General features: G+C 43.7%; 1 protein-coding gene across 1 annotated transcript in view; it reads left to right on the top strand.

Annotated features, from left to right (window-relative positions):
- The first annotated feature begins 9,290 nt into the window (after positions 1 to 9,290).
- DRGX (dorsal root ganglia homeobox) overlaps positions 9,291 to 27,146 on the top strand; it is a 43,090-nt gene continuing 25,234 nt past the window's right edge. Inside the window, exons 1-5 of the mRNA XM_029059221.2 lie at positions 9,291 to 9,324; positions 14,027 to 14,124; positions 14,885 to 14,986; positions 17,620 to 17,792; positions 18,590 to 18,702. Of these exons, the coding sequence (XP_028915054.1) occupies positions 9,291 to 9,324; positions 14,027 to 14,124; positions 14,885 to 14,986; positions 17,620 to 17,792; positions 18,590 to 18,702 (520 nt within the window). The remainder of the gene's footprint in view (positions 9,325 to 14,026; positions 14,125 to 14,884; positions 14,987 to 17,619; positions 17,793 to 18,589; positions 18,703 to 27,146) is intronic.

Here is a 27,146-nt window from a genome sequence, read left to right as displayed (position 1 = left end):
GTGTTCATTATAAACTCCCTAAGGGCAGGGAGCATGCCTATTTCTTCTAGTGTACTCTCCCAAATGTTTAGTATGGTTCTCTGCCCAGAGTAAGCATTTAATAAATACCATTATTAGATGCTGACACTTTGCCATGACACCATAGCTTAGTAGTCAGCTGCTTTTGCAACCCCTGAAAGTCTTCCCTATTGACATTAACCATCTATTTTTCCAAATTCCTCCCGGGAGTTTCTACCTCTTGGAGCCCGCTACGTGGTTCTTTGGTCAGAAGCCTTCGCCACTGATGGCATAGCTCTAGCAGACATTCCTCAGTCTGCAGAGCTGGGGTTAGAAACCAGGTCTTCTGATTCTCAGAGCCACATTCTTCCCCTGGGCCCAACAAAAAGGTTAATAGCGTCTTGCAGTAGGCTTTCTCAAACTAGAAGCTGGGAAGACACATCTCCTCCAAGAGGTCTTCCCTGACTAACCCCTCACTTCCTCTTCTCCCCCTCCCTTCTACATCACCCTGACTAGCTCTCTTTATTCATCACCCGCTCCCAACCCCATAGCACTGATGTACATACCTGTAATGTATTCATTTCTATTACCGTCTGTCTCCCCCTCTAGATTATAAACTCTTTATGGGCAGGAAATGTTTATGTTTATTGTTCTATTGTACTCACCCAATTGTACCGTGTGCACACAGTAAGCATTTAATAAATACGCTCTGCAGTATTTTGAATGAGTTTCTAGGGGGTGACACAGGCACCAAGTCGCAGAACTCACAAATATTTATCGGGGTTGGAAGGAATGCATCATGAGCCATGCGAGTGGATGAGTTTGTAACTTCTACATCTCTATCCTCCCTCCTTCACAGTCTTCGCACCTCTGCTGGGATGCCCAGAGGAAAGCTGCAGTTGTGAAGCAACCTGTGACGTTTAACGGTGGTGGCTCTTCTAGGAACTTTGTTTTCTTTGGAATGATGATGTGGAGCAAAGATAGGAGGGAAAAATGGGATTCACAGAAGTCCTCAGGGGAAATGTGGCTCTGAGAAGCAGCGTGGCTCAGTGGAAAGAGCACAGGCTTAGTAGGAGTCAGAGGGCATGGGTTCTAATTCTGGCTCCGCCACCTGTAAACTGTGTGCCTTTGGACAAGTCACTTAACTTCTCAATGTCTCAGTTCCCTCATCTGTAAAATGGGGATTAAGACTGTGAGACTCCCGTGGGACAACCTGATTACCTTCTATCTATCCCAGCACTTAGAACAGTGCTCGGCACGTAGTAAGCCCTTAACAAATATCAATATTATTATTAAAGGAGACAAAAAGAGCTGATAATAACTGGCATAGCAATCAACTAGAGACTCCAAGACATAATTAGTTGTACATAATAGCCAAATTTAACATTTTATTAGCAAAATATATATATAATATATAATATCAAAATCATATTCATTCATTCAATAGTATTTAATGAGCACTTACTATGTGCAGAGCACTGTATTAAGTGCTTGGAATGTACAGTTCGGCAACAGATAGAGACAGTCCCTGCCCAGTGATGGGCTCACAGTCTAATCGGGGGAGACAGACGGACAAAAATAAGACAACATAATCATGATAAATAGAATCAAGGGGATGGACACCTCATTAACAAAATAAATAGGGTAATAAAAATATATCCAAATGAGCAGAGTGCTGAGGGGAGGGGAAGGGAGAGGGGAAGGAGCAGAGGGAAAGGGGACTTAGCTGAGGGGAGGTGAAGGGGGGGAGGGGGAGGGAGCAGAGGGTGGAGGGGGAGCAGAGAGGGAGCAGAGGAGCAGAGGGAAAAGGGGAAGCTCAGTTTGGGAAGGCCTCTTGGAGGAGGTGAGCTCTCAGTAGGGCATACATACTTGTATGAAATATAATATATATAGATAGATAATATTTATTATCCTGGCTCCACCACATGTCTGCTAGGTGACCTTGGGCAAGTCACTTCACTTCTCTGGGCCTCAGTGACCTCATCTGTAAAATAAGGCTTGAGATTGTGAGTCTCATTTGGGATAGGAACTGTGTCCAACCCAATTTGCTTGTAACCACCCCAGCATTTAGTACAGTGCCTGCCACACAGTAAGCACTTAACACATATAATAATAATAATGGTATTTGTTAAGTGCTTACTATGTGCTGACCACTGTTCTAAGCGCTGGGGTAGATAAGTGCTGGGATAGATCAGATTGTCCCACGTGGGACTCACATTTTTTAATCCTCATTTTTACAGATGAGGTAACTGAGGCACAGAGAAACTAAGCGACTTGCCCAGGATCACACAGCAGACAAGTGGTGGAGCTGGCATTAGAACCCATGACCTCTGACTCCCAAGCTCGGGCTCTTTCCACTAAGCCAGACTGCTTCTCTATTATTATTATATTATCATAAAGAGATATAGATATTTATTTATCCTGTGTGTGTGTCTCAGTAATCAGCTCCTTGATTACTTGGTATTTCATTCAGTGGCCATTTTACTAAATCGCCCATCCCATTTGGCTTTTGAAAGGTGTTGGTGCCAATTTCAAAAACACAAATGCCTGGTTACACACCAAAACTATTGATTTTTTTATACCCTCGTTATCACATTAAAGTATTTTCCCTCTTCATTTAAACATACATTTAATGAATTATAATTTAATTTTCAGGTATCTAATGATTTTTTTTTCCTAAAATTTGCTGACCTTTGAGTTATTATGTCTAAGGTTTGTGAGTTTCTCAAACACACTGTTGGCAATGTAAAACCTTTTTTCTTTCTGAATTGTACTCTGTCCATTTTTTTAAAGGTTTGTGAAGTTGAAATTGTAGCTCCACACATTACTGAGTTGAAATATCAATTATAACCTGCATAGATTTGTTTATTTAGGTTGCTACAATAAGTCATATTGAAGACAGTTTTATTCTCATACGATTTCAGAACTCAACTTTGATCTAAATAGGATAAAATGTCAATCTCATAAATTATTAAACGTTTAAATCTTCAACAGTGAGTTTGAAATATTTTTAGGTTTTCAGATGTTTGGTCGGGGGTTGTCCAGGAGCCAATTAAGCAGTCCTGTAGTCCAACAAAACTATATATTAGAGTTTAATGGTCTGGATTGATTTGAAATTAATTTTTTGTTGTTGTTGTTGTTGTTATGTTTGCGAGAGGGTATTTTTCCCTCTATGGAGCAACCCTAAAATTAGAAAAATCAAACACCCATTAGACAAAGCAAGATTTACTCTCCTATTAATTGATACCAGGGATGTAAAACTCACATTACCATCATCAGAGTGCATTTACTTTGGACATTTTAAGGCTGCTTTAGCTTGTGTCATCAGCATACTTGGCCTAAGTGCTGCTTCCTTTGCCCTTTACGTCCTGGACTTTTGATTTGCAGCCATCCATAGTCATTCAGGGTGCACTCTAGAAGCCCATCCCCAATTCACAATTTCACAGCTGTGTGGTTTGTGTGGGCTAAAAAAAAGGAAGTTGAGCTACGTATTGACATTGTTTTGCAGTGTACTCCTACCTTTCAAAAACGCTGGACACAGGGCAGAGTAGCAGGTCCTATTTATCAACTACAAAATGATTCCTAAAGGGTATGCAAGTGATCTAATGAGGATGTCTCCATTATATACCACGATTACCCTTAATCTTTCATAGCTAAAAGCGCATCGCAGAAGAGAGATTTTCCCCTCCCTGGCGGTGCTGGAAAAATCTGTGGTGATTCCCATGAAAGTTGCTGGAGGGGGTGGGCGTAGTGAGGGCGAGGGGCACTGGTGAACTCTGGTGTACTCCTGGTTTTAACTTTAAATAAGCGTTTCAGTCATAAAAAAATAATCTAATGTCTCCTGCAGCTTTGATCTGGGAACACGTCACATTCTTCATTAAAGCAATCACTGTTAAAACAGAGGGACATAAAGCAACAAAGGATTTATTTCTTCATTAAACTGATGATCCGTATATGAAGCCAATTAACATTATGAGTCTGGTGAACATCAAGTGTAAAGAGGTTAGAGAAAATTAAAAGCAGTCACCTTGGTCTTTAGATAAAGAAAGTACACTTTTACATTATAAATTATAAGAGTGTCCAAGCGGGACAAATCGGCAAATTTGGCTAATTGGAAAATACATTTTAATGCACATGAATTAAGGCAAAATAACCTTTTAGTTAGTAACCCCCCTCCCAGTCCCCCCTTTCCCCTTAACCCCCTAATCCGGCCCGTTCCCTGGCCCAGGTAGAGAATGATCTCAGATCATAAAGAGGTCCAAGAGTTGGGGATGATCACCGACAAGGGACTTAGAAACTTTTATGTCGCTTTTGCTTTCTGGAGTTTCTGTTTGTTTCCAAAGCAAGTAAATCCAACCTCGAGCCTCGGAGGGAATTTGTTTACCAACATGGAATGAGAGCGCGATGCGGGAGGGAGGATAGGCATGGAAAACACTCATTCAAACCTCCCCATTCAAGTCCAAAGGTATTTAAAATAAAGAGAGTTTTCAGACCCAAGCCCGCTTGACCGGTTGCCCGTTTCCCTTTTAGAGAATAATAATGATGACGATGATGGTATTTGTTAAGCACTTATTATGTGCCAGGCACTGTACTAAGAAGCAGAAGACGAACCCCAATCCAAAGCCCGAGCATCGGAACTTGGAGAGGAAATTTGGGGCTGAAGTGTCTGGTTTCCCCTGGAGGCCGCGTCCCGTTTTGTCCGTCAGAATTACCGTTTCGCTTCCCCGCCCCCATCTCCGGAGGCTACAGATTGAGGATTAGATGTGGATTCTGCCCTCGGGATGGAAAAGTGAAAAAAAAAACAAAGAAAAAAGAAAATCAATTCCAGAATCTGGGCGTGCTAGCGAGCTAATTAGTTGATCAAAAAAGACTGCGAGCACGTTGTGGACAGGAAATGTGTTGGATGGTATAGTGTACTCTCCCAAGCGCTTAGTACAGCGCTTTGCGTACAGTAAGCGCTCAATAAATAGGGTCAATAATAATAATGATGATCAGAAGTCTCCCCTAGTCTCTCTGTAAAAGCCGCCGGGTCCTTGTGTTGAATGGCAGAAGATGAGAAGGAGAAGGAGCTGTCCAACGTCGTAAAAGAACTCAAATTATCGATCCCCAAACCGACGGCGAGCGCTAGTGGGAGAAACGGGATGACTTTGAAATCCCGCCCAATGTTTTCCGTGCATTCAAATCAAACAGGCTCGGGAAGGGAAAGAGAAGTTGGAAAACACTCTTCCTCATCTCTTCTTGAACCCTCCATCGGCTGGTTTCTTGGGGCAAACGCAGCCGCCGCCCGTTGTTCATTTATTCGATCGTATTTATTGAGCGCCGACTGTGGGCAGAGCACTGTACTAAGCTCTCGGGGAAGTTACAGTACAGCAATAAAGACAATCCCTGCCCCCAACGAGCTCACAGTCTAGAGGGGGGAGACGGACGGCAATACGAGTAAGCGGGTATCAAGGCATCAGTAGGGATGGGTGTTCACTTAGAACAGTGCTCCAGGGCATAGAACAGCGCTCGGCACATAGTAAGCGCTTAACAAATATCATCATTACTAAAGTCCCTGAAATGAGCGTCCTTCTAAGCACGGGAAAAGCTTTTAAAAGTCTCCATTTGGAGCATCCCTCCTGCTCCACAGGCGTTTCAGCAGCTCGGACGCCGGGACACTCTGAACTAGCACAGTTTCAACTGCTGGAAAGGGAGTGGAATAGAGCCAAAGACTTTCCGAGCGTTTAGTACAGTGCACTGCCCACAGTGAGGGCTCAATAAATTCGTCTGAATGAAGGAATGAATGCATCTAATCTTTCTTCCCCCTCCAACCCCCGCCGTCTCTCCGGCACACGTCCACCCCACCACCCCTAAGATGACAGCGAGCCTGAGAGAGCCATAATGAAGTTATTATTATTTTATTAAGGGTTCTCGTGATCAAGCGCTCCTTTTCCGAAAGGGAGGGAGGAAGGGGGGGGGGAGATAGAGAGACACAGAGACAAGGAGAGAGAGACAGAGAGAAGAGAGGAGATCGGAGAAAGCAAGAGAGAAAGAGACAGAGAGAGAAAAGAGAAGAGAGAGAGGAGATAGTAGAAAGCAAGAGAGAGAGAGACAGAGAAAAGAGAAGAGAGGAGATAACAGAAAGCGAGACAGAGAAAAGAGAAGAGAGGAGATAGCAGAAAGCAAGAGAGAGATACAGAAAGAGAAAAGAGAAGAGAGGAGAGAGGAGAAATCAAGAGAGAAAGACACAGAGAGAAAATAGACGAGAAAGAGGAGATAGCAGAAAACAAGAGAGAGAGAGAGAGGAGATAGCAGGAAAGAGAGAGGGAAAGGGAGGGCAGGGGAAAAAGGGAGAAGTGAGGGAGGGAGATAAAGAAAGATTGAGGGGGTGGGAGAGAGAGAGCAGGAGAGTAAGAAAGGGAGGAGAGAGGATTGAGTGAGAGAAAGAGAGGGAGGAAAAGAGAGAAAGGAGAGAGGGAGGAAGAGAGAGAAAGAAGGAGAAAGGGAGGGAGAGAGAGGGAGGGAGATAAAGAAAGAGGGAGCAAGAGATAGGTAGAGACAAAGAGAAAGAGGGAGAGAGTGAAGAGCATCTAGTTTCGAGGCAAAAGAGGTCCTACCGAAAGGGTCCTAGAGTTGGAGCCCGCTTCAGCTTGAAGACGTCTTCTCCTCCAGCCTCCTTCTCTGTTTAGGGAGAAGGGACGAGGCTCCGGTCCACGATTCCAAAGAGAACTGTTCCCGCTTGGTTCCGATTTATCCCCAGGAAACTCAAGACCCCCGGAGTCGGTCGCTGCGCCTGGGCCCAGCCTCTTCGACTCGCCTTCTCAGTCTTGCCTAGACTTGCCAAGAGGGTAAGTCCTTGGTCAAGAAGGACCTGGTTCAGAGAGGGTGTCCTGCTTAAAGGTGCCCCCTTTCCCAGTGCCACCGAGGAAGAGATTTCTGGAGATTTCTTTTCTTTTTATTCATTTATTTATTTATTTTTTTCTTTCTGGGTATGGGAGCCAAAGTAGTCTCATGGAGTGAAGTGATCTCCCCAGGTGAGGGTATCCTTGAGTCCGAATACACCAATTGGCCATAAATTCAGCCGCACTTCCCGTGCCAGTCTATTTAAGGGAAGGGGAGGGTGGTGGTGGGGGGTCACGATGTCCGGCTCGAATGCCCAGAAACCTGTTTTTCCTCTCCCCGGATGATTCAGGGACATCGTAGAGAAGGGAGACGGTGTCTTTTGTTCCAAATGGGCTGCGTCTTTAAGATCGCGCCAGGATTGCAAGTCCACGCAGGGTTTGATCGTCTCTATTCGGTTCCTGCACAGGGCACTATAATGTTTATAAAATATTAAATTTGTGTAGTCTGTCCAAGAAGCAATTGTCCCGAAATAAAATCAGCAGTCTAGACGAGAAACACAGACACCAGAACTTATCAACAGTTGTCTGACTTGCATCTTCTGATGCATCTTGAGTGGGTAATAATACCAACTTTATTTTCAGTGGTGCATAAATTAATTACACGCATTTAATAACCAAAATATCATTATATTCCCCCTTTAATATCATAAAGGCTTTCCGCCAGGGAAGCACTTAATAGTGCAGGGGGCCATAACAGGCTATTATCCTTGTGTAATGCTATTACAGAACCAATTATGCGCCATTATACTTGCTTTTTTTGCAGTTTATGTGATTTGATCCAATCCCGCGCCCCTGACTTGAAATTTTCAGCTTGGTACTTTAGAGTTTAATTTTCACCCAGGCAGAGGGAAGGGCGGTCTCTCTCTGCTGAGTGTCTGCCTCGGATGCATTTTAAAAGTAATTGCGAACGGTCCCACCGCATATCATTTGCAGACGGGAAGCGAGCATAAATCCAGGGACCCCTTGCTGGGAACAAAATCAAACTTTGCTTTTGTACGATCGCTCGGATAGGGAAGCCGTGTGCGCAGCGTCCCCCCAAAACCCATCCAGTGGGCAATTACAGCCGCTCTGTCAATTTCCAATCCGGAGGCCGCTGTGCCTTCATGACTTTACCAGCAAGTAAAAACATCTTTTTCCCTTATAAATAAGGTTGCGGTCTAAAGAGGCAGCGTGCAGGGCCTGGGGACTGCCGTGAAAGAGAAAGAGCAGTGTTTAGAAGATAATGTTTTGGGTTCCTCTGTGTCGTCCCCCTCCCCCCCTTTTTTTTTCATTTTTTTTTGCCTTTACATTCCTGATGTTTGCTGAGAAATGACGGATTTTTTTTTTTACACCACGTGGGCCATTTGTGGGACCCAATAGACCTATCCAAGTTACTCACTGTAGACAGCGCTGGAAATAATCAGATTAAGGCCAATTATGCGTGAGATTATAAAGGCAAGTGCTGAGAGGCAGAGCATGCTGTAGACAGATATAAAGACATCTGGCCACTTCTCTAACTCTACAGCCCTTCTGTGCCTGCAGCCGGCAATTCATCGCTTCTTATTCCATCTCGCCTATCGGACTGGTGATTTTTCCCTCCAACCGGTGTTAGGTATGGATCTTTTCCTATCTATTCTCTCTCTTTTTTTTTTTTTTCCTTTTCCACCCCTATTTAATCCGAGTGATTTAAACAGAGACTGCCTGCCGAACGGGATCTGATTTCCAGGATGTATTCCCGTCGTTGGAAATGAAGACGGTTGCAGGACAATGGAGGATGTCCCCGATGTTTGATGCCATTAGTGTAGAGGAGGCCGGTTGGGTTTTCGGACCATCCCGTTTGGATGGAGGGTGACTTTTGGTGGAGGCCCAGGGAGTTAAAGGGGGTGACGGTGGGTGCGGATGCTTGGATGAGTAGACGGACCGATCCTATTAAAGGGACGGTCCTCCACTTTGAGATGCTTTTAATTAAGAGGTCACCATATCCCAGCAACGGAATTTAAAAGGCACCGGACAATACTGTAAAATGGGGATTAAAACTGTGAGCCTCACCTGGGACAACCTGACTACCCTGTATCTACCCCAGCGCTTAGAACAGTGTTCGGCACAGAGTAAGCGCTTAACAAATACCAACATTATTATTATTATAACTTGGGGAGGCCGCTTTAGCCTTAGGTTTGTCTTTGCTTTTGCCTGTGAAATCTCATCGCTGTCTTCGTACGTGTTTGATTTTCGTAGTGTCTTCTGAAGCGGCCCAACTTGGCTTTAGAAAGTCCTGACTTTCCGAAAGAAGGATGGATGGGCCTGGGGTGGATGGATGGGGTGGAGCGGAAAAAGCATAAAGGCAACCCCCCCCCCCCCCCATTCCCTCTGTATTCCCTCTGTTATTTGTTTTGCAGCCCTGGACGAAAGCTCACGCCCGATTCCAATTTGGCGATGTTTTATTTCCACTGTCCTCCGCAATTAGAGGGTGAGTGTTGTCGGACAAATACGTGTAAGTACAAAAGGGCTTCAAATTGGAGGGGCTTGCCGGGGGTATTTCCGTGTTCCCTGAACCCATGCAAACCTCATTGACGTTCAGGGAGACCCCCGAGGAGGCAAACCAACGCCAGGGATGGAATTCGGGACAGAGGGATGAGTCTATCAGCCAGTCCTATTTATTGAGTGCTTATTAAGTGCAGGGCACTCTACTAAGCGCTCGGGAGAGTACACCAGGACAATAAAGGGGAACTCAAGCGGCTCTGATGGTGTTCAAGTTAGAGGTTCGGGGCTTTTACTTATTTATTTTTTTAAATTGGATTTGTGATGGGAGCGGCTTGCCTGCCTTTTTTTTTCCCCTCTTTTTTCCTAGTGACATCCTACCACCTGCCTCCCCTCTGAGGCTAGGTCTTCCAGCTCAGCCCCGGGCTATGAAGGAAAAGCTGATTTTCCCCTCCCAGCACAGATGTTGGTGTCACGCCTTTAATCGGGAGACTTTCTAAACGCGCCTCCCCGAAGCCAAAGGGGCGGCATAAATCTTTAATGCTATTTTCCAAACGTGGGCTCAAACGAGCCGGAAGAGGGGAGAAATTGAAGGTGTTGAAAGACTTGGCCGAGTGGGATGGGAGGCGGGGGGTGTTAGCCTTTTAAGATCGTGATGCCCCTCTCCCTCGCCCCAATTTCTAGCAGCAGCTGCTGTTGCTTCTGCAGGTTCAGCTGAGCCCGGGAATAGAATTAGCCAAGCGCTCTTTTCCAGAGTCAAGAGGCTGGGGAAGAAATAGGAGGAACCCGGTGTCCCTGGACAGCCAGCCAGCCAGACAGAATGGACTCTGGACACCCGGGGCCGTCGGGAGGGAAAAAGGGGAACTCCCTGTAGAGTTGTTGCATGACAACAGTACAGCGCGCTGCGCTCCTGCTGCTGCCGCACTGCTACAACGCTGGGGACCATCCTCCCCTCCTCCCCAACCTCCCCAAGAGTTCTTGGGGACGGCAGGGCTCCCTCCAGGCTCCCCAGGTTAAACGGCCTGCTCAAGCTCATCTACTGGAGAAGGTTTTTCCCGCAGCCCCAGGCCCTGTGGTTCCCCAGTTTACGGAATATTTGCAAACCGCTTTCTCCGGTCCCCTTAAAAATGGGGCTGGGGAGTCTCCCTCAGATCCCCAGGAGCCACCCCGTTGCCGGTTACCCTTTTCCACTTTGAAAGTCACGAGATGAGTTCCCTAGAAGAGCAGCTTTGGGGGTATTTGAAGTCATTCGATGGCAAACACTTCACTGGGCAGTCGCGACCCCCGTGGCCGGCAGGGAGGAGGGAGAGAGAAGATGATTTTGCTCTCCAGAAGAAGAAAGCATCCAGCCAGAAGAGAGATACAGAGAGATATCTCGATTTAAGGGTTCACACAGTATGTAGGCAGACGACTTTTATTTGAAGCTATGGTTTTAGCGTGGGCCTGGTGGCAGACAACTTTTATTTGAAGCTGTTGTTTTAGCCTTGGCCCTTAGGCCTGGAATAGAGCTAATGTTTAGACCATTTGAGTTACTCCTTTTCAGGTTTTACAAGTTTCAGTCAGCGTCCCACTTTGCGAGATAGGATGTTGTGAAAATAGAGGTATAGTTCCATGTGGCGGTTCTTGGATTTTTCGCGAGGAGAACAAAATATCTGACAGGATAAATAACAAGACTTTTCTAGCCCCTTAGGATTCAGTGGGGGAAATATATATATCCTCTACATATATATATATATATATATATATGTATCCTCTACATATATATATATATATATGTATATATATATATATCAGTCAAACTATTAGAAGGATGTAGATGAGAAATAATGGATAACACTAATTCAGTGGGTCAAATATTGTTAAGCCTTAACATTTCTGAAACAGGTACCTAAATATTGGTATTTGCAACACAGCATGTCATTCCCAGTTTAGAATATATTCAGATAAGTGGCCCTTATGAATACTCTTCTAGATGAATGATTGCCCTTGGAGATCAGAAATTATAGCCAAATTGGAGGCTCAGAAAAAAAGATGAAGATGTGAACATAGATGAGCTGCCAAAAAAAAGTTTGAGTGCTATTTTGAATATTTGCAAAATGCTATGTAATTTTTTTTATAAAATTGATAGCATTGTATTTTTTTATCAGGATCTTTATTATAAGAATTCAAGGCTTGGGGGATATAAGAACATAGAAATAATTTAATGACAGGTCAGTACTTCTAGTGGAGGGTCTCTTTACTGAAAGGAGGTTTTTTTTGTACTTTTTTGTTTGCTTTCCTAGTATACTTTTCTCACTTTGGGTCAAAAGGCAAATTGATAGTATTGGCCTTGCTGGTTTGCCTCATTTTAGGTATTTGACACCTAGTTTTGAGGTAACCATTCTGTATCTTCTCAATTATAGCAAAAAATAAGATAAATCATTTAGCCACGGTATATCTTGAGCAGGTTTGTGTCCAGAAAGTAGTGCAAATCTGTTCCTCTGCAGAAAATAAATCTGAGATTTAATATAAATTCAGGATGAAGGTGTATTAGACCATGACTTTAGAGTAGAGTAATTATCAGTTCTGGGAGTTCACACCTCAGTTTCAGAGGCCTACAATATAAAATTCCAAAGCTAAAAGTTGGTACACATTGTTTTAGTTCAAAAGACGTTCTGTGTGCACATTAAAATGTACACGGGAGTGTGGCTAGGCCAGAGTATTATTAAGATGTGAACACATTTTCAGAGCAATATGTTTGGCTGCTTTTAAACTCTAAAAGAGAATAGTTAAATATTTACTAGGTGGCAGTTTTGCACATTATCACCACTTGCAAGTTTTCAAAAGAAATGTGATTACCGACCTAATCCCGAATGAGAACCCTGTGAGGCCTTATCCTTTAACTTTGAAAGGAAACAGTAGTTGAATATCTGTCAATTAGCTGCTTGGTTCTCTGGAAGATTGACTTTATATTCATGTGTAGGCTGGCTGCTCTGGATTGCTTTATCTAAGTATGATGTGGTACAGAATAATCATACTGTGAAAAAAAACAACGTTTCAACGGAGAGATTGAGGGACTGAATGTAAAGGATTTTGCTTTTGTGTGACTGAACCACCCTCTCATCCAGAGTATTTTGTGTCTCAGTTGTCTAACTTTGTGAGCCCCTGATATGTATCACACAGATCAGTAGTAGTGATGATAATACTAACGTAGACTACTAGGGGAAAAATTCGCTTAATGCAGATTTTGCCACTGGAATTATTTGTTTTCCTTAGCTGCTAGTAAAGTCGATCAAAAAAAAAACAGTGCGCCTCTGGAAATCTGCGTGAATGCCCAAAACCTGTTGTGACCTACTGGGACAACCTTTTTCCTGAGATGGAAGATTCTCATGCTGCTAAATAAGCATAGGACTACTTTGCCCGAGCCATATTAATTTGGTACAAGGTGGTCCATTTAAGAATGACCCCATTTAAAACCACAGAGCATGAACTGGATCTACTCTCGAATCAGACATTTTGCAGATTGACATTTATAGATACTGAAGATTCACACCAGCCTTGATGAGCTGAGATCACCATCATCAAATAATATCCATTTGTAATTCTATACAACCCATGTGGCTTTGGATGTAGATGTTTCTCAAATCGTTCTGAGTGTTTTCACTTCCTTTCCTTTATTCCTTTATCATTAAGGGATAATATTAGATTAATTCAACTTCTGTATTGAGAATAAAGTGATCCCCTTAAATTGCTTTTAATCCACAGAAGGACCAGGAGTATCTTAATGTCCAGAACCTAGGGTAACAGACACTGGATTAAGGAGAGTTTCTGCCAGAACTATGAATTCTGTTCGAGTCTTCAAAGATTTATTTCTGTGCCTCTGTGTTTCACGGTATCACTAAAGTAGGCCCAGCAGGTCACCTGTAACAATAATACTAATGCAAATTGAGGTCTTTATTGAATGCTAACTATGCTTATTGTGTGTCAAGCCCTGGGGTAGAGACAAAATCATTTAGACTGGACAGTATTTACAGTCTTAGAAGAAGGGAGAACCCATATTTTATCCCTATTTTACAGATGAGCAAACTGAGGCCAGAACAGGTTAGTGCCTTGCCCCAGGTCACACAGCAGGCAGATGGCAGAGTTGGGAATTAGAATCTGGATCTCCTGACTCCCAGTTCTGAGCTTTTTCCTCTAGGCCATGGTGTAAACTAGCTGTGGGCAAGGGGATGTGCCTGTTAGGTTGCTATATTGTCTTCTCCCAAGCGCTTAGTCTAGTGCTCTGCATACAGTAAATACTCAATAAATGCAGTCGATTAAACTGATTAGTGGACTGAAGTCTCAGTCTTAGGAGGGAAATAAAGGGAATCTTCGAAGACAAAGAGCGTTGTATCTTATTTCTTGCATGGGAATTCTTGGGTCCAGGGTTGAAATTTTACCAGTGCCCTAGTAAGGAGGCACATCAAAGAACAAAATATTAGCCCCATACAGTCCAGGGATTGTGCCTCAGTTTCCTCATCTGAAAAATGAGGAATCTTCTCTTATTTAGACCAAAGTCATATATAGGATGGGGTTGATTCCAACCTGATTATCCTGTATCTACCCCAGCGCTCATCACAGAGCTTGGCAGATAGTAAGCACTTGATACATACTGTGAACAAGTTTGGCCCCTATACTCTGTCATTCATGCTGACTGTTTCTCTTCCCAGTAGGTACTGCACCCTTCGGGAACCACTCCACTGGAGATTTTGACGATGGCTTTTTACGGAGGAAACAACGTAGAAATAGGACAACTTTCACTCTTCAGCAGGTACTGACTCTCTCAGTTTAGGGTCTCCTGAGGAGCAACTAACTCCTCCTTAGGCCCTCCTCTTTGTTTTCATCTAAATTTGACAAAATGCAACAGAGACTAGAGTAACTCAGTGAGGAGAATTGGATTTATTTACTTGAACCAATTGTGCGGATTGCTTAGAATTTTTTTTAAGACACTTTGGGCTGCAAACACAAGGCAAATTTTTCATCCCCGTATGTTAAGACTATATTCTCCTCTGACAATAACTGGGGAAATGGCCAGAGTCCTGTAGTACCTGAAAGGAAACCAAGTAACCAAATTTTACTCTTGTGACTTTGGAATGAGTGAAATCAGTGGGGCGTGGATTCAGGAAAATGACTGTATTTCCCCTCCCAATATCTGAGGTCCATTGAATTACTCTGTATATTGGATCTGTCAGTCGTCTCCTAGTTAGATGCCAAACGTCCATCAACTGGGAAAGATTTCATCTGTATCTTTTCATTTTGCCGCAGTGAAAACTGGGTGGTAGAAGAATGGTCTTATCCGTATGTGATTTGGTTTTCAGACATAGCTTTCTCGAGACCTTTTTTTTTTCTTTTTTGCTTCCTTTGATGACTGAGGGCTCCCCCCGTCCACCAAAAAAGCACCCTCCAGTTTGGTTTCAAAGTCAAATGGTACCAGACTGTAGGGATCTTAACTATGCCCCAGCTTCTGTCTTCCCCAGCTTCTGTCTATGTTCCGTAGTGTCTTATCAATAAATATTCCCCTCTTTAACCAGCTGGAAGCTCTTGAGGCAGTTTTTGCTCAAACACACTATCCAGATGTCTTCACTAGAGAAGAGCTAGCCATGAAAATAAACCTCACAGAAGCCAGAGTGCAGGTAAACATTCTTTTTAATTATTTAACTCTCTAATATTAAAACTGGCAAACTTTTTTTGACATCATGACTGCAGAGTGCACATTTGGCCAAAGAAAGCAAATGAAGACTATCTGTCATTTTCATGATGCACTTTAATAACATCAACATAATGTGGAATATTAGATTAGGTTGATTAATCGGTCATTCATAATTAACTAGTGATAATGTTCTACACTAATTTGTCCGCGTCTCTAAGGTACTAAATTACATCAATGCACATCCATTTCCTTGCTTTGGAAAAAAAAAGAGCTGAGATGTGATTCTCAAAGCAGCTATGACCACTCTTTGGGAGCAAGGATGGTCAATCGTAAGGAACCATGTTTTCAGATTGGAAGACCGGCAGCATCTGGTTTCCAGAAGTTGCATCATATCAACTTTGTTTTTTTGGTTGTTTTTTTTTTTCCTCCCTTCCCTGGCATTCAAGATGCTTAAAGCGGATCAAAAGAACGCAGGCAATTTAAAAATCTTTAAATGGCAGCCGAGCCTGGGCCCGACGATGTGTGGCCCATAGTGACTGGCCTTAACCAGGATTTGTTCTTAATATCTGCCTGCTTATTATCCTTAAGTGCCTAAACCCGCTGAGTCCAGCAGATGTGCAGCGGGTGGGAGACGGCCCGAATAGCTCCGCATGCACTGGCCGCTTGTCGTTCCTGGGGGCCGTTCTTCGAGCACGATTATATGTTTGCTTTATTTATGGGGTTTCCTGTGTGCCGTGTATGCGCCTTCTTATGGAGGGGCTTGGGGTTAAGACTATGCAAAGATCTAATTGTAGGAAATATAATAGTTTGCCTTTTGTTCCCCAGGGTCATGTTAGTATCTCTTAAAACCCAATGGCTGGAGAGATAATGGAATTTAGAGCAGTAAATTGGGGATTGTAAACAAATTATTTCCCCTATAATCAGATTATGTGAACCTGATTATTAAATCTGAACATGAATCATTGGTCATATGCGGGCAAATTAAACTGATTATTATTTGGAAATGAAAATCTCCTTTTTCCAGGATACTCTAGGTCCTTTCTTTCTTTCTTTTTTTTTTTATGCCGGTTTGACAATGGCTGCCTAAAGACTGAACTGCAAATTGAGATAAATGGGACAATTATTGGGCATTCAGAAGTGGGAGATCATAACTTCTCCCTGAAAGGTGCAAGGGTGAGATAGGGGTGGTAACAATTAGAGGCTGAGAATTGTTGTTTAGTCCATTGTTTGCTATTATGCAAACTGACAATAGTCGTAAGCATTTGTTTAGTCTGCTTTCACGCAGGGACATCCGCACAACCCAGAGGATGGGAGATATGTTTACATTTGTACCCCTTGCTCATTCAAATATGATTAATGCGCTATAAAGCAGAGTCTTAATCGAAGCTGATGTTGTCAAACAATAACTAAATAGGGAAATAAACGACTTCATCATGCTCTTTCCTCAGAAGCAGGCGAACTGTCAGTGCAAAGTCATTAAAATATGATAATGAAAAATAGCTCAATTAAATGTTGTTATAGCTGTGACCTTCATTCAATTAAGACGCAAGAAAGTGTCTGCGTTTTGCTTTGCATTTAACTGCCCTAAATTTAGAATATAGATAAAATCATTATTCAGTGTTTGCTGATATATGCAATTAAAAGCCAACAAAATAAAAACGAAGTCCAAGGGAAATGATCATGCTAACAGCGTCGGTATCATAACACTACTGTGTTCGTTGCCCGAAAATGAGCTCAGGTTTCACCGATCCTTTGGGCTTCCAGGATTTCTTTCATCATCGGATGGGATTTGAGGAGGGCAACTGGAAAATAGGAGAGGGATCGGCCAGGAGGTTTCACGACGATGCTAGTGACAGGAAAGGAAGGATGAGAAGGAAAAGAAAAGCAGGGCTGATAGCAGGGAATTTCCTCTGATGATGTACTCCGTTCCAAGTGCAATATGCTTCTAAAGGAAATGGTGGAAACCGCACTGTGGGAGACATTTGAAGCGGGGCTGGACAAGGTGCTTAGAGAAGCCCATTTCAGCAACCCACCCGCTTCACCCTGGACTGTGTTAGGCCCAACTCACTAGGACTTTGCTATTATTTCTGCAAATGAGCTAAAAAAAGAAAGGTATTTTTCAGGATTTAGCAGAACCATCTCAAAAGGACAACCACATTAAAATGGTCTATTCCCAGCAGCCCCCCATTTGAGATAAAAAAACATTAAGGAAATACTTTCAAGATCAGTAATTATGACCTTGAGGACACATTCATTCATTCATTCGTTCGTTCGTTGGTTGGTTGGTTGGTTGGTTGGTTGGTTCGTTCGTTCAATCGTATTTACTGAGAGATTACTGTGTACAGAGCACTGTACTAAGTGCTTGGACAGTACAATTCGGCAACGAATAGAGACAACCCCTACCCAACAATGGGCTCACAGTCTAGCAGGGGGAGACAGACAACAAAACAAAACAAGTAGACTCAATAGCATCAATATACATCTTCTTGCCGTCTTAGTGAAGGGGAAAATGGGTTCTCAGTGGTTCCGAGTCACACCCATTCTAGGGCGGTGATGCTGCCCTCCAGTTAGATTCCCCATCTCTCTGACCCTTCGTTCTCTCCCATCGTGTTTCAGGTTTGGTTCCAAAACCGACGAGCCAAATGGAGGAAGACTGAAAGAGGGGCTTCTGACCAGGAAGGGTCTAAAGAACAAATGACAGAAGTGACTCCACCAGTAAGGAGCATAAATTCCCCTTCGCCCGTTGACCAAACCAGAAACAAAAAAGACAGCTTGGAGGTGCAGCAGAGGTAATTTCTCACTGGACCTCGATCTCATCTATCTCACCACTGACCTCTGGTCCCTTTCTGCCTCTAAGCCTAGAAGGCCCTCCCTCCTCTTAGCCAACAAACAACTATCTTCCCCACTTTCATTGCCTTACTGAAGGCCCATCTCCTCTGAGAAGCCTTCCCTGACTAAGTGCTTATTTCCTCTTCTCCCACTCCCTTCTGCATCCCCCCCCCGGCTTGCTTCCCCCCTCCAGCCCTGCAGCACTTATTTATATTTCTATAGTTTTATTTATGTTAACACCGGTCTCCCCTTCTAATAATAATAATAATAATAATGTTGGTATTTGTTAAGCGCTTACTATGTGCCAAGCACTGTTCTAAGCGCTGGGGTAGACACAGGGGAATCAGGTTGCCCCACGTGGGGCTCACAGTCTTAATCCCCATTTTACAAATGGGGTAACTGAGGCACCGAGAAGTTAAGTGACTTGCCCAAAGTCACACAGCTGACAAGTGGCCAAGCCGGGATTTGAACCCATGACCTCTGACTCCAAAGCCCGTGCTCTTTCCAATGAGCCACGCTGCTTCTCTCAACGTAGAGAGAACGTAAGCTCACAGTAGGCAAGGAATGTGTCTGTTTATTGTTATATTGTACTCTCCCAAGTGCTTAGCACAGTTCCCTGTATACAGTAAGCGCTCAATAAATATGATTGACTGACTGAGGTAAGGAAAGTCACATTGGTGACTCTTTTGGTGGGTTCTCCAGTGACTGGCAGCTGGAACTCAAAGTGACGCTAAGTGGCTTTCTCTCTCTCCAACAGCCTAGGCAGAACGGTGGGTCCAGCTGGCCCTTTCTTCCCCTCGTGCTTACCTGGAACTCTTCTAAACACAGCTACCTATGCCCAAGCTTTATCTCATGTTGCATCTTTGAAAGGTAAGCGGACCTTTGGATTTGAGAGTGGCGGGTTTGGGGACGGAAGGGAAAGGAGGAGAAGAAGAGGAGAGCAGTTCAATGATTTTATTTTTCCTCAATGTACATTTTGCTGCCTTCCCTCATCTAGACTTGTTTAGTTCGCTTTTTTTTTTTTTTACAATTCATTTCATGACTAATTAATTAGCTAACTCTTCTGCTTGATGCATTACCTGGCAGCATCCTTCTGGGCCCCACCCCTTTTCTCTGTGCAATTTCATGGTCAATATCAGCCACTGAAGGCAGCCATGGATTTTCTTCTTTGGGCAGATATCTCTCCGAAGATCAACCCAGTCTGATGGATAGGGGGTCTCCAGAGAATGTCTATATGCCCGTTTACCTTCCAACCTGCTTTTTAGCGTTGCTCATCAGCAGTCTTCTTCTTCATGGTATTTAAGAGCTCACTATGTGCCAGGCACTGTACTAAGTGCTGGGGTCACGATCTTAATCCTCATTTTATAGATGAGGTAACTGGGGCACTGAAAAGTCAAGTGACTTACCCTAGCTACAACACTGAAGACAAGTGGTGGAGTCAGAATTAGAACCCAAGTCCTTCTGACTCCCGGGCCTGTGCTCTGTCCTCTAGGCCATGCTGCTTTTCACCCTGGACATGGATAAACAACTTACCTGCTGATCTGTTAGCTTCCCTGTTCTGATAATTATAAAGTTTCCTGTTCGGAGGACCACAGGGTGCCCAAGTATGAGAAAATATGGGCTTCTCCCTTCCCCAACAACCCAGAGGCTGCCATTGTTAGTCAAATGGATAATTATTATGGATGATTGAGAACCAGCACGGCCTAGTGGAAAGAGCATCAGAAGAAACTGGGTTCTAATTCTGGCTTTGAGATTTGTCTGCTCTGTGTCCAAGGGCAAGTCAGTTAACTTCTCTATGCCACAGTTACCTCAGCTGTAAAATGGGGACTAAGACTATGAGCGCTTGTATGTCAGGGACTGTGACCAACCTGATTTGCTTGTAGCCACCCCAGTGCTTAGTTCAGTGCCGGGCACATAGTAAGTGCTTTACAAGCGCAGTGATTTTTATTATCTGTGTGTCTTAAAGGATGACATTTCTGCAAGGCTCTCACAGAAAATGATTTCCTGGGCCACATCACCCTCAAGTTTCAGGAGGATGGCTGAAAGGACACCCAGAGAAGCTCCTGGGTCTGTTCCCTAGGTCATCAGGCCTTGCTTTTCCAAGCTACTGCTTGAACTCCTCTCCCTCCTCCTGGAGAGTGAGAGTGTGGAGCCAGCAGCCCTCAAAATCTGGCCTTGCTTTTCCAATCTCCTGGTTGTGCTCTTCTGCCTTCTCCAAGTTCTCCTGGAGAGTCAGAGGCTGTACCGCCTGGACCGAACAGCAGTCAAAACCCGGTCTGGATTCTTCAGATGGTAGAGTTAGGTCAGGAGCCTCAATGTGGACAATAAGATTAGACCACCTGCCTGCTCTTTTTCCCTGTCTTCTTCAGTCCAAACCGTGGCTTGCAAGCAAATGAGTCGGACAGTGGGAGTAGACAGTTGTCTGTCATGTTGAGTATGCAAAACTATGAAGGGCTTTCCAGGGTTTTCTTCTTAACCAGAGAAAGGAGCCAGCCAAGAAATTGATGGTGTGACCCTTCCTCCATTTTTGTTCTTGGGGATATTTGGAGATCATTTTTGTATGTTTGTTTGTTTTGGTCTCTCAGTCTCTAGGCTGGCCAGGGAGAAAGATTCTCTCAGAACTGTTTTCTTTCTGGTTAAGCCGAGCTGCTCTACAGTCCAGATTCCCTTTCCCTGAGAAATTTCTGATTCAGATTATAGGTAAATATGGATGACGCCTTTATCTAAAATCCTGGCTTGAGGGAAAGTGTCAGATCAACCAGCCAGGCACCTGGTCTCTGTGCTCTTCCCTCCCTGAATTTATTACTAACAGAAGAGAGCGATTAGGATGTCAGGTCCACTTCTGATCAGTCCCACTTGTGGGAGAGTCAACTGTGAGAACTTGGCCCAATACGTGTGTGACCTCAGCTATGACTGGAGGTTCTTTTGAAGGCCCTCAAGTAAAGTGAGACGAAAAGACTCATTTTCCTGTTCATTGATTTTCTTGTTCCTTGCTTGAGCTTTAGAGATGATCAGCTGAGAAGGCTTGATAGAAGACCCTTGGGGGAACCCTGGGAAGGTTTGGTCTGAAATGCACTCTTTTCTCAGAGCAAAGCTTGACGATCTCTCTTGGAAACCTTTCATCTGTCATTGGATTCTTTTGTATTTCATCACTCTGACGCAGTTAAGGGAAAGACCTTGAAAAAGGCAGTGAGATTTTTTAGATGATCTCTTTCAGGATTTATATCGGGTAGGAACTCAGCTGTTGATTCCAGTTTAAAGGACACAAACTAGGTTGGGACAGAGAATAAGCTCACTAGTTCAGCTAGTGGAGTGATTCATGTCATAGAAGCAGTGTGACTTACTGGAAAGAGCGTGGGTTTGGGAGACAGAGGTTGTGGGTTCTAATTCCGACTCCACCACTTGTCGGCTGTGTGACTTTGGGCAAGTCACTTAACTTCTCTGTGCCTCCTTCTCTGTAAAATGGGGTTTAAGACTGTGAGCCCCATGTGGGACAAACTGATTACCGTTTGTCTACCCCAGCCCTTAGAATAGTGCTTGACACATAGTAAGTACTTAAATACCATTATTATTATTATTATTGTGTCATTTCATTACTGTTCCTTGTTAGACTACTAGAAACAAAGCAATTCATGACATGAGAGCCGAGATATTTATTCTGACATTTTACAGTATACAGTAGCCTGACAGTGTAATTTTGCTCTAAATAAATTAGATCAGAAGGTAAATACATGTAGAAATCAAGGTGATATGCTCTTTGCGGGGTAGGGAAATTTCAATGCAGGATTCTTATTGAAGCTTTTTTGTAATGGTATTTGTTAAACATTTATTCTGAGACAGACACTGTACTAAGTACTGGAGTAGATACAAGCTAATCAGGTTGGACACAGTCCATGTCCCACATGGGTCTCATAATCAATCCCCATTATACAAAAAATGTAACAGGCACAGAGAAGTGAAGTGACTTCCCCAAAGTCACACAGCAGACAAGTGGCAGAGCCAGAATTAGACTCCATGTCCTTCTGACTCCCAATCCTTTTCAAAAGGCTCTCTGGAGAGATTTCACAGCAGAGAGGGTGAGGAGTAATGAACGAGGACAATTTTGACTCTAAGGGGAAGGTACCTAGTGAGGTACGGAGGAAGGGGTAATACTGTTCGTTCGTTCATTCATTCATTCATTCACTCGTATTTATGGAGCTCTTACTGTGTGCAGAGCACTCTACTAAGAGCTTGGAAAGTACAGTTCGGCCACAGAGACAATCCCTACCCAACAATAAGCTCACAGACTAGAAGGGGAAGACAGACAAAACATAACAAATAGAAAGGCATCGATAGCATCGAAATAGATAAATAAAATTATAGATATATACACATCATTAATCTAATAAATATAAAAATATGTACAAGTATACACAAGTGCTGTGGGGTGGGGAAGGGGGTAGATCAGAGGGAGGGAGTAGGGGCGTTGGGGAGGAGGAGGAGAGGAAAATGGGGACTCAGTCTGGGAAGGCCTCCTGGAGGAGGTGAGCTCTCAGTAGGGCTTTGAAGGGGGGGAGAGAGCTAGTTTGGTAGATATGAGGAGGGAGGGCATCCCAGGCCAGAGGCAGGACATGGGCCGGGGGTCGACGTAGGTAGAGGTGAGAAAGAGGCCCAGTTAGGGGGTGAGCGGCAGAGGACCGGAGTGTGCGGACTGGGCTGTAGAAGGAGAGAAGGGAGGTGAGGTAGGAAGGGGCAATGGGATGGAGAGCTTTGAAACCTAGAGTGTGGAGTTTTTGCTTCATGCGAAGGTTGATAGGCAACCACTGGAGTTTTATTGAGGAGGGGGTGACAAGCCCAGAATGTTTCTGTAGAAAGATAATCTGGGCAACAGAGTGAAGCATACTGAAGCGGGGAGAGACAGGAGGATGGGAGATCATAAAGGAGGCCGATGCGGCAATCCGGTCGGGATATGATGAGAGATTGTACCAGCAAGGTAGCAGTTTGGCAATGTTGTGAAGGAGAGACCGGCAGGTTTTGGTGATGGATTGGATGTGTGGGGTGAATGAGAGGATGGATTCAAGGATGACACTAAGGTTGTGGGCTTGTGAAACAGGAAGGATGGTAGTGCCATCCACAGTGACAGGAAAGTCAGGGAGAGGACAGGGTTTGGTAGGGAAGATAAGGAGCCCAGTCTTAGACATTTTGAGTTTTAGGTGGCTATAGTGAAAATGATGGTATTTGTTAAGCACTTACTATGTGCAAAGCGCTGTTCTAACCATTGGAGTAGATTCAAGTTGTTCAGGTCAGATACAGTCCCTGTCCCACATGGGGCTCACAGTTTAAGGAGAAGCTAGGGAAAATATTGAATTCCCATTTTAGATGGGGAATCAGTCACAGAAGAATTTACGTAATTTCCCCTAGGTCAAACAGCAGATAAGTGGTGGAGTTGGGATTAGGACCCTGGTTCTCTGACTTCCAGGCACATGTTCTGAATTAAATGATAAAATGAGGCAGAAGTAGGGAAGGGATGGGTTGGGGCAACTCCTACTATTTAGGAGGAAATCCTAGAAAATAGCGATCAAGAATGGAGACACTTATAACTAAGAAAAACAGAGAGGACAAGGTAGATCTTAGGGATATAGAGGAAGGATAATCAACAAGATTTATCAATCAAGAGAGAGGAAAACAATGATTTTTCAGATAGCCACTTTAAACATAGATATGACATTTTACTTTTAGGCACATGTCTCTGGGATGGCATTAAATCTATTTGATTTCTAAATTCTTCAGCACTTAATGAGTTGACGTTTGCTGTAGGTGATTCTAGATTTTTGTTTTGTAAGCCTCAGCCCTCTTTCCCTAGGGTGGTTCATTCATTCATTCATTCAGTCATATTTATCGAGCATTTACTGTGTGCAGAGCACTGTACTAGCGCTTGAAATGTACAATTTGGCAACAGATAGAGACAATCCCTGCCCAATAATGGGCTCACAGTCTAAACGGGGAAGAGAGCAAAGCAAAACAGAACAGAACAAAACAAGTGGGCACATTCACATCTGCAGAGCCATTCTGTGATTCTATATATGTAAATAAATCAATTTAAAGTATCAATTCTATGGGGGACAGGTGGGACATCACCAGAACCTTGCCTCAGTGACTATATTTTGTTCCAGAATCATCTCTGTAACCACAGACTGGTCTTCTGTCCGCGGCCTGTATTTGCACACTGTCTTTGCGCTATCTGGACTGAAACCCCCCCCCCCCCCCAAAACAAAACAAAAAAATTCCCTGATAGTATTGCGAAGCTTGAAAGACTATATCCACTACTAACACCTGCTTTTCTATAATGATATCTGTTAAGTACTCATGATGTTCTAAGCACTGTAGTAAGCACTGGGGTAGGTAGCAGCTAATCAGTTTGGACACAGTCTATGTCTCATGTGGGGCTTACAGTTTTCATCCCCATTTTACAGATGAGATAACTGAGACACAGAGAAATGATGTTGGCATTCGTTAAGCGCTTACTATGTGCAGAGCACTGTTCTAAGTTCTGGGGTAGATACAGGGTAATGAGGTTGTCCCAAGTGAGGCTCACAGTTAATCCCCATTTTACAGATGAAGTAACTGAGGACAGAGAAGTTAAGTGACTTGCCCAAGATCACACAGCAGACAAGTGGCAGAGCCGGGATTAGATCCCAGATCCTCCTGACTCCCAGGCCCGGGCTCTCCTTCACCTCAAGAAGTTCCCACACAGGGATCAATCAATCAATTAATCATATTTATTGAGAGCATACTGTGGGCCAAGCAATGTAGTTAGTAATAATAATGCTAATAATAACATTTGTTAAACACTATGTTCTGGGCACTGTACTAAGCACTGGGGTGGATACAAGCGGTTTGGTTGGACACTGTCCCTGTCCCATTTGGGGCTCATAGTCTCAACCCCCATTTTTCAGTTGAGACAAACTGAGGCACAGGGAACTGAAGTGACTTGCCCAAGGTCCCATAGCAAACAAGTGGCAGAGGGATTCTGACTCCCAGGTTGGTGCTCTATACACCATTCCATGCAGCTTCTTGAACGTGATTGCAATAGAGTTAGTAGAGATTGTCCCTGCCCTCAAGTCCCTGCCCTCAAGTAGTTTACAATCCTAATGGGGGAGAAAAATACTAAAATAAATTGCAGGTAGGGGGAAGCAGTAGAGGATAATGCTATGTTTGTGAATACAGCAGGGAAGATGTGTGTCCCGGTGATTTTAGAAGCCTACAGAAAATGGGACCTAGCTCTGATTGGGAAGAAGTGTTGCTTAGAATGTCCATTTTTCTTCAACTGGCATGCTCAACAAAGTAATAGAACGACAGTGGCTAAGACGTTAACTCTGCCGTATCTTCCAGTTGTCCGGTTCTCTTTCCGTGTTCCTTCCTGATGTCTGTGGAATTCTCCCATGGACCCCAAGCTGTTGAAACTGTTAGAAACCAGACAATTCTGTGTGGAAAAAAATAATGAGAGCAGCTTTGAATTGACTTATTTGAATAAATCATGAGATTGTGGAGTCAGTCAGTCAATCATATTTACTGAGCGCTTACTCTGTGCAGAGCACTGTACTGAGTGCTTGGAAGAATACAATATAACAGTATAACAGACACATTCCCTGTCCACAACGAGTTGTGCAATTTAAGCCTTATTAAAGCACATCTCCTCCAAGAGGCCTTCCCCAACTAAGTCCTCATTTCCTCTTCTCCCCCTCCCTTCTGTGTCCGTCTTGCACTTTAATTTGTACCCTTTTTTCTTCCCTCCCACAGCACTGATGTACATTTCTATAATTAATTCATTCAGTTCATTCAGTCATATGTATTGAGTGCTTACTGTGTGCAGAGCATTATACTAAGTGCTTGGGAAAGTTCTATACAACAATACACAGTGACATTCCAAATTTATTAATTTATATTATTTTCTCTCTCCCCTTCTAGACTGCAAGCTCCTCATGGGCAGGGATTGTGTCTACCAACTCTGTTATATTGTACTCTCCCAAGCATTTAGTACAGTGCTCTGCATGTAATAAGTACTCAATAAATAAGATTGAATGATTGATTGATACTTTGTTCCCCATGTTCTCTCCCATATATTAGTGCTTTGCACTCAGTCCATGCTCAGAAACTAGTTTTGGCTGATCAACTGGTTAGCAGAAAGGGAAGAACTATCAGAGAGGGGTAAAACTATATCAGAGACAATAAACCAGTGCATGGAATAAATATCTACAACCTGAATAACTCCAAATATTTGAAATTCAATTGTTCTGTGGTGTTTGTGGAGTAGTTTCTGTAGCTCTTTTATTACTCACTCTACCCACTTCCTCTCAATCTGTCAGGCTCTCCTGAGGTTATTGGGATAAAGTATTTAACTCATACCACTCTGAAGAAAAGTGTATTTCAGTTTTCTTCCCGACAGGATTCCTATGTAATTATAATAATAATTATGGTATTAATTCATTCAATGAATCATATTTATCAAGTACTTACTGTTTGCAGAGCACTGCACTTGGGAGAGACAGTACACCTATAAACAGTGACATTCCCTGCCCACGATGAGCTAATAGTCTAGAGTGGGGGAGACAGACATCAATACAAATAAATTACAGATATGTAGATAACTGCTATGGGACTGGGATGAGGGAAGAGCAAAGGAAATGAGTCAGGGCTATAAAGAAGGGAGTGGGAGATGAGGAAAAGTGAGGCTTAGTCTGGCAAGGCCTCTTGGAGGAGATGTGCCTACAGGAAGGTTTTGAAAGGGCAGGAAAGTCATTGTTGGTTTTGTGGAGGAAAGGCGTTCCAGGCCAGAGGCAGGATGTGCGCTAGGCGTGAGATAGATGAGATGGAGGCCGAGTGAGAAGGTCATCACTAGAGACCTGAAATGGGCGGGCTGGGTTGTAGAAGGAGAGAAGTGAAGTGAGGAAGGAGATACGACTGAATGAATGGATGAGGGGTAAGGTGGTGGACTGCTCTAAAGCCAATGGCGAGGAGTTTTTGTTTGATGCAGAGGCAGTTGGGATTCCACTGGGGTTTTTTGAGGGCAGGGGGTGACATGTTTTGAATTTTTTGGTAGAAAAATGATCTGGGCAGCAGAGTGAAGTATGGACTGGCGTGGGGAGAGACAGGAGGCTGGGAGGTCAGCAAGGAGGCTGATGCAGTAATCCAGGTGGGATAGAACGAGTGATTGTATTAACAGGGCAGCAGTTTGGATGGAGAGGAAAGGTCAGATTTTAGCGATGTTGTGATGGTGGGACTGGCAGAAGTGAGTGATGGATTGAATATGTGGATTGAATAAGAGAGAGGAGTCA

This window comes from Ornithorhynchus anatinus, chromosome 3, assembly GCF_004115215.2.
Source record: "Ornithorhynchus anatinus isolate Pmale09 chromosome 3, mOrnAna1.pri.v4, whole genome shotgun sequence".
Lineage (NCBI taxonomy): Eukaryota > Metazoa > Chordata > Mammalia > Monotremata > Ornithorhynchidae > Ornithorhynchus > Ornithorhynchus anatinus.
Note: the sequence above shows the minus strand (reverse complement) of the source record. Positions and strands in the feature narration are given on the sequence as shown.